This window comes from Charadrius vociferus, unplaced genomic scaffold (genome assembly GCF_000708025.1).
Source record: "Charadrius vociferus isolate BGI_N301 unplaced genomic scaffold, ASM70802v2 scaffold3, whole genome shotgun sequence".
Classification (NCBI taxonomy): domain Eukaryota; kingdom Metazoa; phylum Chordata; class Aves; order Charadriiformes; family Charadriidae; genus Charadrius; species Charadrius vociferus.
The window spans coordinates 1,104,157-1,122,608 of record NW_009647748.1 but is presented as its reverse complement, the minus strand read 5'-3'; the positions used below and the strand labels follow the sequence as shown (position 1 = coordinate 1,122,608).

At 53.1% G+C, this 18,452-nt stretch overlaps 1 protein-coding gene across 1 annotated transcript in view; it reads right to left on the bottom strand.

Moving 5' to 3' along the window:
- Positions 1 to 18,452, bottom strand: part of SH3PXD2B (SH3 and PX domains 2B) — a 63,795-nt gene that overhangs the window by 36,938 nt on the left and 8,405 nt on the right. The window contains 1 exon segment of the mRNA XM_009882090.1: positions 4,624 to 4,699. Coding sequence (XP_009880392.1) covers positions 4,624 to 4,699 — 76 coding nt within the window.

The window sequence follows — 18,452 nt, the reverse complement described above, 5'->3', positions numbered from 1 at the left end:
CTCAAGCAAGCTGGAGGGGCAGAGAACCCAAAACACATCACCCTGCCGATCACGGCCGTGAACCAAGCCAGATATTTCAAGAGTGGAAAACCGTCTGTGCCTCTTGCTTTACCCCGAAGGACTCCCCACCACTCTCCCCCCCACCCCACAGCCTCGGAAAGAATTCACTTCTCTGCACCTTTCAAATCACATCCAGATTTTCCCTGGCACGGGTTCCAAACTCACTTCAAAAAAAGGCAGCCCCAAACGTACACATAATTAATCCCAGCCCATGGAGCAGCCAGCTACGTGGGCTATTCCGAGGATGGGGAAGCAGGCGTGGGAGACGGTGTTTCCAGGAGCCCTGCACTTAGCATCTGTTTGGCAAAGTTCTGCACTGCGCATATATCCTGGTGAAAAGGAGGGGGACCAGCAAAGGGCCTCCGGGGCTGTCCTGCATAAGCACGGAGTCCCATACGTTGTGAAATGAAGCCAAATTAAACAGTGCCCCTATCAAGATGGCCCCTTACACTCTCATGGTTTGAGATCCTGCTGGAGCAAGAGCAAAATGTTCCCAAGGCCATTGCTTCTATGGCCTACAGTGCCATGCAATGGAGAAAAGCTTAACGTAGGTTGTTTAAAGACAGCTCAAAGGTCAGAAGCATCAGAAGCAGAGCAATGGCTCCAGTGCAGCACTCTGCTGGGGATGATGCTGTCAGCTGGGTTAGCTGGAAACCTACAGAAAAGGCAACCGTGCTGATGATGGGCTGCAATCTGGCTTGGGACTGTCCATGCAACAGTGCTACAGCAGAGATGCCCACCCTGCTAGAGCAGAAAATAGTCATTAGGACCCTTGCCCCATCTACAGCTCTCTTGAAGATGCAACGGGACTAGGGAAAATCAGGTACTGTAGCTGGAAAAGGGATGAGTCGTCCTCCACCTCCTTCATGGGGCCTGTGTGGGGAGCTATGAGCATCCCCATCCCCATGGTGTTCTGGGAGAAGAGCCCCAAAATAAGCGGGCAGCACTGATGCCCATGCCGAGCAGGTTAGCAGGCTGGGAAGGGAGTAGAAGAGGAGACATCATTCTGCTTTTGAAAATGATCTCACCGAACCCCCTTTCTCCTCCTCCCTTCTTGGGAGTTTGCTATTGTCTGTAGCTAAAGCTTCCTAAAAAGCAATTTTACAGCCAAAGTTAGCTCAGCCTCAGGCAACCCCTCCTTGCTGAGGCTCACGTTTCCAGTGAAGCAGACTGGCCAGGATCTGCTCCAGGCCACTCGGGCTGTACGCAGTTTGGAAGGCTCCACTCTCCTTATAAAAGCTGTTTCCTGAAAGATCTGGCACAGCCCTTACACAGCGGGCCCAACTGAGCTCATTTGTTTTCTTAGTTCATTCTTTCCGGGGGTCTCCATACCATCATCTCCCAGCCAAGAAGCACGTAACCCTTAGTGTGGACTCCGGCAGGCGAGGACGGAGCCGCCCAGCATGACGTCCCCCAGCGCAGGCAATGACAGAGAGGTCTCCTCTCTCTCGCCAGCTGCTCCTGATTCCGTTCCAGGCACCACAGTTGATGCTGTGCACGGGCTGGGTGCTGCCAGAGCTCTTCCACGGGGCCATCCCCAGCACCACATGAAGCTGGGCAGGCCGTGCTGGTGGCTCAACGCCAGCAAAAGTAGCCAAGAGTCCACTTCAGATTCCCCTATATGGTGGCAGAGGCTTTTCGGGCACGGTGCAGGAACACTGCGATGTACTGCCAGGCCAAACTGGACCCCACCAAGCTCTGCTATGGGATGAGCGTGACGCCAACGCCCGGGAAGGGACAACCCCCAGCCCCAAACATTGAGCGCAATTGCTCTGCTCCCTTTTGGAGAACTCAGCTTTATGACTCCAGGAGAGACGAGTGGGCTGAAGGGACTTGCACTTAGGAGAGCATTTTCTGATACCATCAGAGACCTACTTCAAAAGACCCAAAATCTCTAGAAATTTCCAAGAAGTCAAATCCCTGAAGCAACCATTAACAAAACAAAGCAACACAAAGCAGAGTTCCTGTGGGCTGGATGTTGTAACTAAAGAGTAATCATGGAGCTCTCTTCCCATTCCAGGAACCCAGCCTGACCGACAAACCCAGATGGCACCTTCTCAGGTCGTGGTGGTGACCCTGAGTTTAGGACGCTTAGGGGTTTGCTCAGAAAGCCAGAGCTGCAGGAGGCACAGGGTTGCAGGAGACATTTTTGAGAACTGCAGTGGCCACAATGTCTAATGTTACTCTACAACGGGCTTCCCAGAAAGCAGTTTACTTTCAGTAAGCCACTGGAGCCAAATCTCCACTGGTAATGAAATTCAGATGCTAAAAATGTTGCTCAAAATGGGATTGGGAGCAAACTACAGTACTCACAGAAGCTGAACATAATCAAAACGCTAGAAAGCCCTAAGCATACTAGAGCCATGTTTTGCAGAGAAAGAGACACTGTTTGCACCGAGCTCACCTGGATGGCACCCAGAGAGAAGAAGTTTGGGTTCAGCTCTAAGTAACAAAACCCATTGCCATCCCAAACTGGGAAGGTCAAGAACTGCTCCAGAAAGGAACCATCCTCTAGCACGGCCAGCAACGAGTAACAGAGCCTTCCCCTGCCCCCAAGTGAAGGCTTCTTTCAGAAGCCGACACAGCTTGCCAGCCATCTCGCTACGGAGGTATAGCTCATCGTTCTGCTCTGGAGAAAGCCACCAGCTCCTGACTGCTCCGTGATGTGCAAGCAAAGGCAGGAGGGCAAAGGCAACACAATCCCCACTTCTTAATAAGACAACTTCCCTGAATCAAGAGGACTTCTGAAGCTGCCCCACTAGGACAGACAGATGCAAGATTATCTGTCTTTCCAGTGGCTACCTCCTGCTCGGGGGTAGGACACCGTCCCGTGCTGGGACCTTCTCACCACAACCACCCCCTGCCCTGTGCTGGCACCTGAAAGTACAAGGAGAAAAGCCACAGGTGCCAGCTGCTACGCATCAATAGTCTCTCTCTTCTTCGCTATTGCAAGCCACTGCAGAAATTAAACGTCAAGAAAAACTTCTGGGAGAAGCATGGACTAGCAGTTTTCCACGTCAACATGTGACTACCTCTGAAAATGGTATCATTCAATCCTGTTGCAAAAATGGGACCAGAGCAAAAAGGCAAACGTCTCTGCAGAGGACTCACACAAATGCACAAGCTCCTCTAGAGGATGGTCATCCTAACTCCCCAAAACTGCTTTCTTACACAAGAGCCAGCCTTTATTTTCCAGAAACTTCAACCCCCTTTTTCCTCCAACGGAAATCCCAGTGACACGCTTCTTCGCGAAGGGAAACTATTTCGACACCAAGAAGAAGAAACAAATATTGATGAGTGTGCCGTGAGAAGCAGTGCTCCGACCAGGCTTCCCGAGCCCGATCGCCGCCTTCCAAAAATAGCAGCATTTTGGTGGGAATTGTCTGCAAGCGCGGCACGGCCAAACCATATGTCCAATTTTTCCAAGTTATTCCCTTTGCCAATTTTTTGCTTCCATTTTTCCTCCCCACTCCTTGCTGGCAGGAGTACTCACACAGCGAGGGCTTTGCTGCTCTATTAATGTCAGGTGTGCCTCACTTTCGCTGATGTTCCGATGCAAGGACAAGCCAGATTCAGAAATCCCTCTGTGGGAAACCCAGACAAGACTCTCCTGCTCGGAAAAGGGCGCAAATGATTCTCTCCCCGCCGGTCAGAGGAAAGTAAAGCCCACTAAATGCCTTTATGTTTCTAGAAAAGCCGGGAGGCAGAGCGCAGCACAAAGGGCTGCACTAAATGGACCTGACAGTCACTGGAAGTGATTATGGTACCGTGACATTTCTAAACATACCCATTAGCTACTTGGGGGTGGGGGTAAAGACAACTCTGTGGTCAAAGCCATTAGCTATGGGTGCATGAAAGACTCCCGGGGCCCCTCAGGCTGCTTATTTGTGCAAGGCACATTAGGGTTCTTCCCCCCTACACACCCCCCCAGTAGCAGCAGCACCGAAGGCAGCCACAAGCAATCCCCTGCACCACACGGACCACTGCATCTGTCCCTCGGGCAGACGAACGCTCAGCTGCACGCCGAGCCGGCACACGGCACGCCACAGAAATCCTGGCTTCGAGCAACCATCCCGCGGCATCACCGGAGGAAGGCCAGGCTGTCAATCAGCTTGACTTAACATGCGGAATTCAATTGTTATTTCCTTCTCTCCGGATGGCCCTTTGAGTTGCACGGGACAGGAAAAACAGCGTTATGAGCGGTGCCTGGGGAGCCTCACGCCATCCTCAGCCCTGCGCCGTGCCGGCCAGGCGCCTTCGGAAAACAAGCGGGCTGCTGTGGGGCTGCTCCTGGCAGATGCTGTACAAGCGGAGTTCCTTAAATGAAGTCCCCCACGAATGATTTCTGGAGGGAGAAAGAACAGCTGAGGGGTTTAACACTCGCTGGGCCCGTTGCTAACAAATACAGATGTTTTAATGGACACGGTGCAGGACAAGAACTTGCTGTTGCTCAGACGGTTCAGGAGATAAGAGCTAAAGCACACGTATGCTCACACGCAGACTGGGGAAAAGCTCCTCCCAGGCCAAGACCAGCATGGTTTTTGCTGGAGCCCACTCGCCTACCTGGCAGAAAGGGGATGATCCTTTGCTTGGGGTCCTTCTGTCCTCCTTCCATCGGAAACTTGTCCAGCATTTGCATCTAGAAAAGGAAATGCAAGAGAGGTGAATAAAGTCAGTGATTAATTTGCACGACACAAGGCCGCTCTCCCCAGGAGGAGGTGAGGCTCATTCTCCAAACCAGCAGCGTCCCGAGACATCGTTCACAGCACCATCAGGCAGGGTGCAGTGACCTGCAGCACCGAGGGAAGCACATCCGAAGTAGTGCCAGAAGCACAAGATCTCTGCGTCATCTCCACTATTTTCAAGACATTTCTCACCGCTGATGTTGCTTATCACTATCATTCTGCTCAGCACGGGGGATTTATGTAACCTCCACTTCTGCAACTATTAAGTTTCATCCTGATGGGCCTCAGTCACTAGACATCAGAACCTCCTCAAAAAGGCAAATTTTAAGCTTATTAGCTCAAGCATAGCACAGCACTGACACAGTTCCTGGACTACAGCTGACTTGGACTTACAACACCAACTCATGTTTGCCTGCAAAAGGCCATAAAGTTATACGTCAAGTTTGGGGAACGCTTTGTGCTACGCAGGCTTTGAGGGATGAATATTTTATGGGCTCTTCAGCATTAAACAAATAATTCACTGACCGATGCAACAGCACTTAGTGCATTTAGTCAGCAAAGAGAGGTGATAACCACCTCCTGCTCTTGCTGGGTGCCTGCGCTGGTGCTTCGGCACACGCACACAACTTCCTTGCAGCCGCTATGATGCCTAATACTGATGCCCTGGCAGGATTCATGTCCTCAGCATGTCCTTTACGTGGTCTTGCTGGACAACGCTATTTGGGTTGGGTTTTGCACTTTATACAGAGCAGAAGAGGAGAAAGAGCATGCCTAGCCATCCATCCAACCACCAAGATACTCCCTCCTTTGGAAGGAAGGGGAGGGAGATGCAAACTCTCCCTTGTTTTCTCTGCGGCATGGATCTGAGCTCTGTCTCCTATCACGTGAAGAGCTCACTGGTCCCCCGGGTATCTGAAATGGGTCTTGCCCTCTCCTGTTGGAGCTATCGCACTCTGTGTAAAGAGTTAAGTGCTTCTGGAAGCACTGGAGACAACCTGCCCAGGAAGTGTCCTGGGCACCTACAAAGTCAAAACAACTATCGTCCTCTAAGCCAATTAATATTTAAAGTATTTCATGCAAAGAGGAAACTTTAAAACCGGAGATCCTGAGCCATTCATCCCACGAGAGGCTCCGGCAGGGAGCCCTCGCCCAGCCTGGCAGAAGGACGGGCACCGCCGAGCAGCCAGACACACAAGGCACATTCCCCCCGCTCTGCTGCTCCACCACGGAACATCGGGAGCCCCTTCACCACGGGGAGTCTGTGCAGGGCTGAGCTTTGGGGTCTCGACACCTCCCAGAGAGGTATCCCACCCGGCTCCCTGCTTTTCATCACTCTTGTTCTTTGGCACCTATTTTTCCACATACTTTTTACAGGGGGTCTCTGCTCCTACCTAAGAGCTGTGGACTCCTCTACTGCTAGGCACGAGCTTGTTTAAAGTGCTGCAATGCTAAAGCTCAGCCCTTTTTTCTTTATATAGCCCTCCTCACCCTCTGCACATGCAATACTTGCATTTTTTTTTTTTTTCTTGGATCTCAGATGCACTGGGATAAAATTCTTGAGGTTTGGTGGAGAGGGGGGAGAAGGAAGGAGGTATTTTTCCTACATTTTGAGAAGAAATAAAAACCTCCCCCTACGCTCCCAAAGACAACAGGAAAACCAAAAGAAGCTCTCAAATATTCTTTTCAAAATGAAAACAAGACAAGTCAAAACCAGGATGACACTACGCACAAACGGACCCTGTTTACAGCTTCTTCTCAAAACAAATTTTAAAGGGTTTACAACAAAGAAAAGGTACTCCAGACTCAGCAATAACCAGGGACTGCGGTGACATTACCAGCAGCCACAAAGTGAGCCCGAGGACGACCGAGGGAGGACTGGCCTCCCCGAGGCTCTGCAGGCTCCCAGGGCAGCACCGTGTCCCCAGCCTCCCCGGGCACGCAACCGCCTCCTGCTCTTCCCTCAATCCACAAAAATGAAGGATGACACCACATCCCCGTTACCCTGCAAACCAGCTGTGCTGTGCCACGGTGGAGAGGTGCCTCTGGCCCTGCTCCTCCTGTTGGGAAGAGCTCGGGAAAGCTTGTGACCGGTGAAGGGTGAGCAAAACAAGTTGCAAATGCCGCACATCTGATTGCTGTTAAGCGACGCAATACTTGAGTCACTGGAAGCTTTCCCCTCCTCTCAGTTTTGAACGCGATCTGAGGATCTCTCGCTGCTGGGAGCGCTGAGAGCCTCCAAGACGCAAATGGTGCAAGCTGTGTTTTCTCCCGTATGCACGTGCCTGGGCTGTGCCTCTGGACAGATCTGCTCCCGACCATGTGATCCCACCAAACCCGGCCAGAACTTCAGCCCAGAAGTTCTCCGTTTCCTTTTGCTTGACCGAAAGTGCCTTTTGCAGTGGCTGCTCGGTGAGCAGGAGGCGGTGTGGGGACCCTCTCCCTGCAGCCACCCTGTTCTCGTCCAGCCCAGCCCGGAGCCACCAGCATCACCCCAGCCAGACCAGACCCTGCACCACCTGCTGTGGGTTGGTACCATTATACCTGTGCACTCACAAGCTGCTGTCTCTTCTCTTGCTGGAGGGAGGACAAGAGGTTACAAGGTGCCTGGAGCACCCTCCAGCACGCACAGAAAGAGGAGAAGGTGGAGAAGGAGCAAGGACGAGGGGTCAGTCCCGTGGATCCCACCCAGCCCGGCTGCCACATCACGCAGCTCCGGAGAAGGCAGCAGAAAATACTAGTTCATCAGTTTTACTAGGCGTAAGCCTGTGCTTGAAGAACAGCTGAAAAACCCACTCCAAAGAAAACAACCCCAGCGCCGGCTGTAGCCACGGCAGGCAGTCTGTGTTAGCAAGAGACAAGAGCACACGTCTGCAGAAATCCAGTCCGTGGGTCACAGGCTGACGGTTCTCCTGTAGCACTATACGCCATAAAGCTGCAGTGAGGAAAAGCACAGAGCAGCGATGGGAAAAGGTCAGCTCCAGAGCTGAGAGATGCTCCAGAGACCCGGAGGAAGCCAGCTGGCAGGTCTCTAGGTTTTGAGGCTCCCCGTACCCTTTCTGGCCCAGCTTGCTCCTGCTGGCTTTGCAGGACGGGGACTACAACAACTTACAGTGCTCTTCCCCAGGAAAACCAAGGAGAGCAGGCACAGCCCTGGAAAAAGGATAGAAAAAGGGTAAAAGTGTGGGTAAAAGTGTAGCAACCCCACAAGCCCTGGGGGAGGGATGCATGGACAGGCGTCAGAAGATCGTCTGCAGAAATGGAGGCACACCAGTGACAAGGCAGAGCAGGGCAGGTCTCCCGGGAGAGCATCCCTTCTCCCCGACCTCGGCGGGGGATTGCATTCCCCAGCAGACAAGGAACTGTGGAAGGGAGGCGGTTGGCATGGGGAGGCTCCCACAAATCATCTCAGCAGCAAGGGTTTCCATCCAAGCTCCAAACAGGACCGCTCACATCACATTCCCAGAAGGGAGGACTTGCCCAGCCATCCAAGATCCCAGGGAGAGGGGGAGACGGGGCAGGCGAGAGGCAGACAGACACACAGCCCTTCGGAGCGCCGCCATCCCCGCCGAGCACGGGGGAACGCAGAGGGGCCAAGAGCCAGTCTGGCTCCCAGCAACGCACTCAGCCAGGTCGGGGGGGAAAAAAAAATGTAGGAAAAAAGAAACAATAACCCTATTGTTTCTCCCTGTCCAAGATTATTTTTGAGTGTTTGTTACAGAATCTTAGGGAAAAAAAAGAAAGATTAGAGCAAATGCAGTTTAAAGCGTTTTGGTGCATTTTTGTTACGCAGGAAGCTCTCGTCTCACACGATTTGCCAATTCCTTCGCAGCAATGCTGGACGGGGGGCGGTCGTCACAGGGCGGCTGGGCCCTGGCTCCCCACGCCGGCACTGGGGCACAGATGCTCCAGCAGCGTACCCGCCCCGCAGCGGGGCTCCCCCCAACAGCATGTCAGGATACGGCACGTTTATCCACATTTACCTCCACCACCAATTTATCTTATCAATTAGCTGTTTGTCTGGTTAACCCAGAAATGCCTTTTTGGAGCGAGCCACAGCCGAAGGTCTACACACACGAGGGGAGCACACTGTCCCCATGGCCGAGCTGTCCATTAACCGGGCAGGCGATAATGCCGGCGGGGCTACCCGGGGAGAGGGAGCCTTTCAAAAGCAGCTTTGTATCAACAGCTAACACATTGGCAGACAGCTTCTTCATTAACAGGAAGCTCGTCGGATAATAATATCCTAATTGAATCAATTAAGAGTGCTGCGGGCTGCAGGGGATCCAAGGGAGAGGGGAATGTATGTGCTCAGCAGTATTCCCGGGAAGCAGAGCACTCAGGAAGGGCTTTGCCCAAATAAGAGCTGATGGTGTAATGCCAGAGGGATACACCACGCAGACGGCGGAACGCCAGAGGGATTCGTCTGCTGGACGAGCAGGGCCCCAGGTCTAACAGCCTGCGAGCGGTCCCTATCGCTTCCCAGCCGGAATCGAACTCCGAGAAGTCTCCACAAAAATAAAAACAACCCTCAAGCCAAATGCCAGTAGGTAATAAGGTGTGTCATCACTTCGCTTCTTTTCCTCTGCTTTCCACAATGAAGTGGAAAAGTTTTCCCCTTTAAAATATAAAGGGGGGGAGGGGGGGAAGTATTATTTTTCATTTAAATCTGATCTGGTGGAAAGAAAAATGTCAGGGTGAAATGGTAAACCCAGAGGTCCTGCCTTCCCCCAGTAACGATGAACCAGAGGGGCACGGGATTACTCTTGCAGCAGGTCCCCTGGAGCCGTGGGGGGCCGTGGGATTTGCTCTTGTCAAGCTGCTCTAAAGCCCCGGCTCTCCACTGCTGCGCGTTAGGGCTTGCGTGGCACGTACCAGGGCTGCAGAAGAGAGCGCAAGTCTTTGCCAACTTATGGAGGGGATGGTGGTTCATGTCACCGAACAGCACGGGCTGGGGCGTGATGAAATCCCCAGGCGAGGAGAGCAAACTATTCCACTCTTGCACAACACCAGGAGCCGATGTCGGAGCCAGGCCATGAGCCGTAATCGCAGGCGCGGGGCGAGGGAAGTTCCCCCTTCTCTTATCGACAGGGTTTGCTTTGGCTGCGTGATGGAGGTTCGGCGTAAACCCACATTCCTCCTTCTTGGTCTAGCAAGCGAGAGCTGACCGAAGCCGTGCCACCACCAGACACGTCCGTTATCCAGAGGAGAGAGGTCACTTTTTGACACCACCCGAAGGGAAAAGGGGGGGGGGGGAGAAAAAAGAGGAAAAAAAAAAAAAAAAAAGAGTTCAACAAAAGGCTTCAGAGTCCGGCTCAGCGCGCGGCGGCAGAATCACAGGAGACTCTTTGTGAGAGCAACAGCCTCCCCGCTGAGAGAAGGCAGCAGCTTGCCATGGGGGAAAGATGGGTCCCAGCCAAGCCTGCTCTCATCCCACACTCCCCAACGCCCCGGCCCTCGCGAGGGGGGGAATGCGGCAGGCAGCCGGGCACACCGTGTGCCCCGCTGTCCCCGTGGTGGCAAACTCCAGACATTCACAGGCACCGCTCACCCTGACCTCCAGGCGCTCAGCAGAACGTCAGTCAGGTCTGCTCTTATGGGAAGAAGAGTCTTCCTCCAAATTTGATCCACTGAGGGTCAGCATCCCACTGATCTCCAAATGCAATGGGAAAGGGGAACCAGTCCAGCAACCGCCTGCCGTCACGGCAGCACCCGGGCCCCACAGGGATGGGACAAGGGACGTGTGCTGAGGAACAGAGACTTTGCAAACGGGCGCCTGCAGATCAAAGCACCCTCGTGCCCCGGAGCCAGCTGGTTCAGGGAACATCTGCCAAGCAAATAGTCTGGGAAGGAGAACAACATCTGGCAGCAGCTTCACAGGCTACTGATGTTTAGTCTCTTTGCGATCCCACCTTCCCCACATCCCTTGGACTGTCTGTGAAGAAACAGAGTGGAAACATGACTGCCCAGAAGACAGAAGGACCAACGCGGAGCAAGCTCAGATCCCAAGTGTGGCGATGCCGAGCTCAGGAGGTCAAGCCTGGGGAAGGAGTCCACTGGTGCGGCACCACGTCATGCCCGGTCAATGGCAAAAAACAGTTAGTTGTTCAAAGGCAGTAATGGGAGCTGAAAGGCAGCACAACCAAGTGGTTTCTTGATGACCACAGTTTCCCCCAGTCCCTGCCTTTCTGATGCGAGGGATGAGCTCAAGCTTTTTTACACATTACCAGGCAGTGGCAACCCTGACCTCGGTACTAGGAAACGGCATCACAGAGGCTGGATTGTGAAAACCTGATGGAAAACTTTAAGCATAACTCAGCAATAGACAAAAAAAGAATTAACTGAGGTCAGAGAAAAAAAAAGGGCTACACAAATTGGCAGCAGCTGCCACTGCAAGAGAAATTTCCTATGAAATCACAGGAAGCATTAGAGAGAGGGAGACATCAGTGCCTGTGAATAGCTCACTGGCATGGAGCGGGCAGCAAGCGCAGGGTGGGCAGGATCCATCCCTCTGCCCGTGCTGGTCCCCCCACACCCAGGACTGAGCCACCACCAGGTCTGTGGTTGCTCACCCATAAACCAAACCCCGGGAGCCAGCAGGATCTGCCAGCACATGGGGTCTCGGAGGACGTGGCAGCTTCACGTCCACAGGTTTGATCTGAGTGCAATGGTCCTCCAAAAGCAACTGGGCAAAATGCTTCCACTGCTCAGGATGGGAGGTGTTTCCAGCCCAAGCATCCACTGATTCTCTGAGCAAGACCTCAGCCACGCTCATCTCCAGCTTAAGCAATCGAGACCACGACGGGCACTGCACGCTCCCGGGGCTGCCAGGATTCCCAGCGAAGGAGGCACCCGGTCCCAAGCATCTAACCCCTAAAAGCCAGTATGAACCTCAGCATAAGGAGTCTCCTGTTTTATCATCCAGCCTTGAAACTGAAACGCCCAGAAATCACCAAAAGATTATCATGTTTGTTTATTAGTGATGAGAGGATGGGAGTTTCTAGTTGCCAATATCACCATCGCAACCAACACCATGCGCTCATTGCAGCAGGTGGGCGAAAGAGAGAGTTGTGAAAGGAGAAAGAGAAATACCCTCATCTCCAGATACATCTCTCTCCGGTCAAGGCAGGCCTTGCCCCCCCCCCCGAGATTTCTGCGTCTGTTCTGTGCTCATCCACAAAGCGTGTTTCCAAGAGCATTAACATCCCCCCCATGTTTTAAGCCATTCAAAGTCTATATGCTTCAAGAAGCAACAAGTAACTCCGGGTGCCCTCTCTGAAGCACCCAGAAAGGAACTAGAGGGCAAAGCTGCACCTTCCCCCAGCCCAGCTCTAGTATGGCATCAGGTGAGACACCCCGAGATGGTGGGATCCGGAATCACCACCCATTTTTGGATGGCTCAGACAACGCCTGAAAAGCACTGCCTGCTTTCTTTCCTTTTGTAACACTGTCAAGAATATATTTGGGAGACACCAAGGAGAGAGTTTAGTGTTTGAAAAAAAAAAAAAACAGAGAAAGAAAGCCTCAAATTTGGAGAAGAGCACCAAGAAGTCTCCATTAACACAGCCTCATCACGGAGCTGCTGATCCCTCAGCCTGCTTCTTGGGTGATTAGAACGTATCCCTTTTTACGTTTGATTCATTGGTGCTGAATCCTGGAAGTCATCCTTCTCTTCACTAATCCACTTTCCACTTAATTTCTGATAATTGCAGCCTCTGGATGGCATTTGGCCGGGTAGGCAGGTCCCAGACTGCACAGATGAGCACTGAAAGCTGCAGCACTCCGTGCAGGCACCAGCAGCAGAGCATTAACACCACTAACCAACCAGTATGGCATCCATAATTCACCACAGCAACCCAGCCATGGGAAATGACTCTTGCCAGTAGACGTGCTCGGGAACAGAGCAGCAATGCCCGGGGGTGACGCTGGTCTGCGCCGCTTCCTCTTCCCCATCCTGTCCATGGGAACACCCCTCCAGCACAGCCGGGGCTGTGTCACACGGGGAAGTGCCCCTGGAAGGAGCCTCGGCACGGGAGCAGGGAAGAGCTGTGCCACCGCCCTCAGCCTGGGGCCAAAGACCCCAGACCCACCAGCACAACCATCGCTGCAGCTGTCATGGCAGCGGCTGCCATAGGGAAAGCTGCAAAGACAGCTCAGGGTCACCCACATCCTCCTGCCTAGCACCCCAAAGCAGGTCTCCTCTGAAGACTGGGAAGTCATGAGATTTAGTTTCTGTTGTGGAAATGGAAACAACGGTGGAGAAACACCAACGCATTCGCCCCGCTCCACGTACAGAGGTGCAGAAAGGCAGAGGTCTGTGCTCAAACACTCCAACCAGATCTGGTTGCACATCTAACATGGTGCTTCACAACAAGAGGCAACCTTCAGTCAAGCGTTTCAGCAACCGGTCACAGACAGACTTTAGGGGCATGCCATCCCGCTGCAAGCTGCACGCTTGCCAAAGACTTGGGGTGACTTGTCCTTAGCTTCTCCTCCAAATAGCTCATGGTCTGACTTCTCATCAACCCCTCCCTTCCTCAAAACCTTCCCCACTCCCGATGAGGAGAACCAGACCAGGGTACATTCCTTCCCTGACATTCATGCAGAGTTTTAAATCTGTGGCAGGCCCAAACGTGATGAGACAAAGGAGGAGGCATTTGAGCTACAGGCAGGGCTGCAGAAGCTGCAGTCCTACCGCTTGGGAGAGCGCTGCTGGTCAGAAACACCAGCCTCATGACTCTACTCTTGCATCAGACTTCTTGCTGTCTATTTTTCCTGCTCTTCGTTCCCTAAAAACAAACCCCATCTTCCAAGCAAGCACAGTCAGCAGAAAGGTTGAAGTGGAGAGACTTTTCTCTCCACGTGAGGGAGGATTTCCTTCTGCTCGACTTCATGGTGGTGTCCATCAAGAGTAGCTCCACAGCAGCCAGCACCACTACACAGGTGGAAAATGAGACACCGCAAACCCCTGAGGTTTAACTGCCAAAACCAGGGACTCTATATGAAACGGATACGCCTTAGTCCTTAGCATGATCACGTTCCTTTCCACCCTCTCCCACCTGAAAATAAGCAGAGACAGATGCTGATGAAGCCCTGGAGCCCCGGGCAGACCGCCCCATGGACAGCAGGAACCAGCCCAGCTCCTGCATGAACCCACCAGCATCCTCACCCCACCTCCTTCTGCACCAGCACCATGTCTCACTCGTGGAGCACGCTACCCTTGTATTCCTCTGTCTAGAAAAAGGGTGGGATTTAAAAGATGCCAAGTCCAGCGGTGCCCAAAAAACCAAGCTGGAGACAGCGCATACCCACAGCCGCTGCGGGGACGTGCCGGGGCGGGCGCGGGAGCCTGGCACTGCCACCACCCACACCATGGCAGGAGAGGACTCAGAGCATTTCTGAGTCCAGCCAGTCCTTTCCAGGGGGCCAGAGCTCGCCAAGAAACTCCGCTTATTGCAAAACCAGAGTGCTGCCGTTAAGTGATGTCTGATGAAGGGGACCGGCCTCGGGGCTCGTGGATGAGTTAATGCACTTAACAGGGACACTCAACATGCCGGGGTGTGGGGAGCCTCTGGGAGAGCATAAAGCAAGATGCAACGCAGCTCCAGAGGGAATGCCATCCTAATCCGGGATATTCGCCCTTTCCCAGGGCCCGGAGCCAGCGAACACAGCGGCACCGCGGAGGAGCCCCAGCAGCCGGCGAAGCGCAGCAACCCCGCTGCTTTCTGTACACTTAAACGCGAGAACGCAGATTTCACGCAAAATCCAGCCCAAACCACATACTTTGAACTGCACCTGCTTTTTTCGGACCCAACCGGGACAGAGGGATGCAATGCCAAGGTTTTCCAGCATTACTAAACCTTAAGGGGCCGGAACCTTGACAGCACCCTAATCGCAGAGCTCTTCTCCAAGCGTAATCTCACCACCGAGAGATGAAGAGAGAAAACCTGAAAAGCCTCTGGTGAAATTCACTGACTGATTAAAAAAAGAAAAAAAAAACAACAAAAAACCCAACAAAAAAACCCCACCACAGCGCTTTTGGGGCTTAAAACAGCCACCTGTTGGCAGGTGGAAGGCAGTCGCTCCCCCGAACGGAAACCTCAGAGCTCCCTGGGAACTTTCCAATGGGACTTTTTTATTTCCTGAGGTGGGCGGAGGGGTGGGAGGGGGAGAGGAGGGGAACTGGAAAATGCTGATTTGCCAAGAAGTACGATCAGCAGACGAGTATCCATTTCAATTAACGTTTCAATTTGAACGGTAAAACCTAACTGCTAAAATTAAAAGGATTTTTTTATGTTTGAAGTGACTCATCAAGGGGAAAACTTTTTTTTAAAAAATTAATCGTGAAAAAAAACAAGAGAACGTTTACACATACTGAACTGAGTTTCTTTCTTTGCTAAAATTTAAACATTAGCTTTCCTCCCAGCTCATGGTGAGGAAACCTCGTAGTTTCAGAGAGCTGCACAGCTTCCCAGCTGGCTCGGCACTCTGCATGGCCAGACACAAAACCTTCTTCAGTGGCCATTTCATCAGCCACTTTCAGCATGTACACCTGCAGTTAAAAAAATACAGGATTGCAACTTTCTGTTGACTGAGACTGGGTGAGAACTCCAGGATTTTGGGTCCCTACCAGAGCTACTGGAGTTTCCACATCCCAGTGCTCCCCAGGGCTGGAGAGGGGCAGTGCCCACTGATAGCGGCAGCTCTACAGATAGGGAGGAAGACCTACAACTTACTAAAAAAACCCACAAAACTCCCAAAAACCTGAGCAGCTGCACTCTGCAAGGCTGAACACCTCTGCCAGTCCCCACCACCAGCGCTGTGGTGCCTGGGGCCGGTTGTCCACCTATCCCGGAGTGAAGTTGCACAATACGGTTGAACCAACTCAACTTTCACCTGCAGCACAAGACAAGGAGACATCTCACCTCCGCCCTCCTCCTCTTCATTCCTGGCCCTCCCAAAGCCACTCCAAGCCCATAGGGAGGGGGGATCAGCCTCGGAGGGGTCCCAAAACTGCTCGTTGAGGGAGGCATTTCTCAAAGTCTGCTAAAAAATATCTTCTTCCTCTCCAAAAAGGTCAAGTACCAGACCATGGCTGATGGTAAATGACGTGCAAGCTAAGCTTGCAGAGGAAAATCGGAGCACGAGGAATTCTCCGTAAGGCACACAACAGCACTTTGCATATTAAAATATACCCGGTTTGGCTAATTTAACGTGGTATCAGCACTGAAAAACAACATTCTAATGAAAGCTTTTTTTTGCCCAAACCCTAAATATTCTACCAAAGGCAGTATTAAAGCAATAAATCCGCCAACCTTAATTACACCTCCCAAAACTAATCTCCAAGATCTAATTTCCATGCTGCCAGGTAAAGACGGCCATAAACATCATTTGTAATTCACTGCTCAGTGACTCACACCCCCATTGCAATGGCCTCAAGATACGGTACCAGCAAGGCAGAAAGGCTCAGGGAGGTGGGATTAAGACAGGGAAAACGCTGGCTCTCCTCATGCCACCAGATTGCAAGGGAGACCATTTTTTGCTCACATTGCAATCCTAGGTAACACCAGAATATAAAAGTTACCAAAAAACGGGGGATACAGCAGCAGCCCACAGCCCAGGGATGTGTGGGAGCCACAAGGTGATGGGAAGATGAACAGAAAGGATGCCATGCACCCAGCGGCACTGCAACACCCCGGTGGCGATGGAAAAGCAAAGCCTGAGCTGCTGGCAGAAAAACCATGGAGTCACCACAGCATCACGAAGGGGACGGGCCGACTGCCGGAGCCCTACAGCACCCACCCACTGGCACCGCATCATGGTTTCCCCCCTCCATTTTCTGGTTAACGAGGTCCCCCCTCCCCGCCGCCAGCCGGCTGGAAGGCATGAATCACGGAGGAAGGGCAGATCCTGCACACCCATCCTTCTCTCCCCGCAAGGTCTCCCCTGGTCCAGCCCATGGAGCAACCTCGCTGCAGCTGGCACAGACCTGCTTTCCTCGTCCCTCCCGCAGGATGCCTGCCACGTACCCGGGAAAAGTCTGTGCTGGTTCCCAGGGATGGGAATGAGGAGCCAGGCAAGCCTCAGGGCAGAAAGCACATAGGAGAAGAGGGAAAAAAAGATGCAAGAAAAGGAGCATCGCTTCTCAGATGGAGCCGAGTGCTGGGAAGGGAGAGCAGGCAGTTAAATTCTTCACTTGACTCCAGGCCCACCGGGACCCCAGGGAGATCATCGCAGAGGTCCACACCTCGCTTTGCAAAGGGACTGCGAGACGTCCTTCACCGAAAGTGCTTTCCACAGCCAGCACGGGAGCGGTGATTTACAGCACCGACGTAGACCTGTGACAGCCTGATGTAATCAAACGAAAGGCACAGAAAAGTGAGAAATCAAGACCGCAGAAAAACACATCGTTCCTTCAGCTTTATCACTCCCCTCTGCAAGGGCAGGACAAGCCCAGAACCACCATCTCCCTCTGTCTCTCCCCACTCTTATTTCCATCTCCCATTCACCATAACACCGCACAGATGCTTCCACTTCTTAGATGCCCACGATATGCGGTGGTACACGGTCAGTACTGTATCATACAGATTTAGTGATGTAAACGAGTCCTGGACAATTTACTGAAAATCCAGCACTGAGGTACAGACTCCTTTGCACTGATTTACTGCTCATCCTCATCTCCAGCTCCTCCTCAAGCAGCACCAGTCAGCTTCAAACTGGCTCGCTTCACACCCAGGGCTGCTGCCACATAATACAAATTGCAGGTCTTTCCACCAAAAAAAGCCGAGATGCATTGGACTGATTAAGAGCACGGCGGAGTCGCTAGGGCTCGTGTCAGCCCAGACCCACACAAACCTCATCAAAACCTCACAGCCACAACCAGCTCCAGGCAGGGACCTCCAGTGGGACCCTGGGCAACCCCCCCGGGGCAGTGGGCAGGAGAGGGGCTGCCAGCGAGCTCCTGCCCTCCTGGGGACCCTGCTCAGCCCTCCCAGCAACGGGGCAGCTGAATTTCCAGGGCTTTTTCATTAAGTAACTGGGGAGTGGAAGGACATCAGCTCACCCCTGACCCAGGGAGAGGGGTGAAACCCCTCGCCTCGAGTCACAGGACAACTTTTAAACACCACATTACCAAAAGCCTCACCAAATAAAACCACACTGGATTGCCATCAGGAGAACTTAGCTCCATTCCCCGAGGAGCTTTTTTAACCACCCCGTCTTTCTGCCTCCCCCCTCCACGGGTTCTGCTCAGCACAGGCTCCCCCCGGGGATCGCGCCCACCCAGGATGCTTCGTGTGGGAGATACTTCGCCCAGGGCTGGGAAGCAAAGGCGGCGAACGCTGTCTCCTCCGACTGCTCTGCCAGGTTTCCAGAGGGAAGGAGACCGCGGGTGCCAACACGGATGAATGAGCGGAGCGTAGGCTCAGGAGCTGGAGCCTCCTTCGCCACGGAGCCACCACGGCAGCGCCAGGCGATGAGCCTGGGAACAAGGAGGGACCACCTGACGGGCGCAGGCAGAGATGAGAGCCAGGAGGTGAGCACCAGTCCTCGGGGCTCATAGCAAACCAGCAAGAAGCAAAACTGCACCGAAGGCAAGGGCGAGGACTGCAGAAACCCGGCCAGGGTGCAGACACCGCCGGCAGAGCTGCACGCTCGGAGCAAAAGGGAGAAGGCAAGCGCCGGCCATCGGCTTTGGAGAAACCAAAAAAT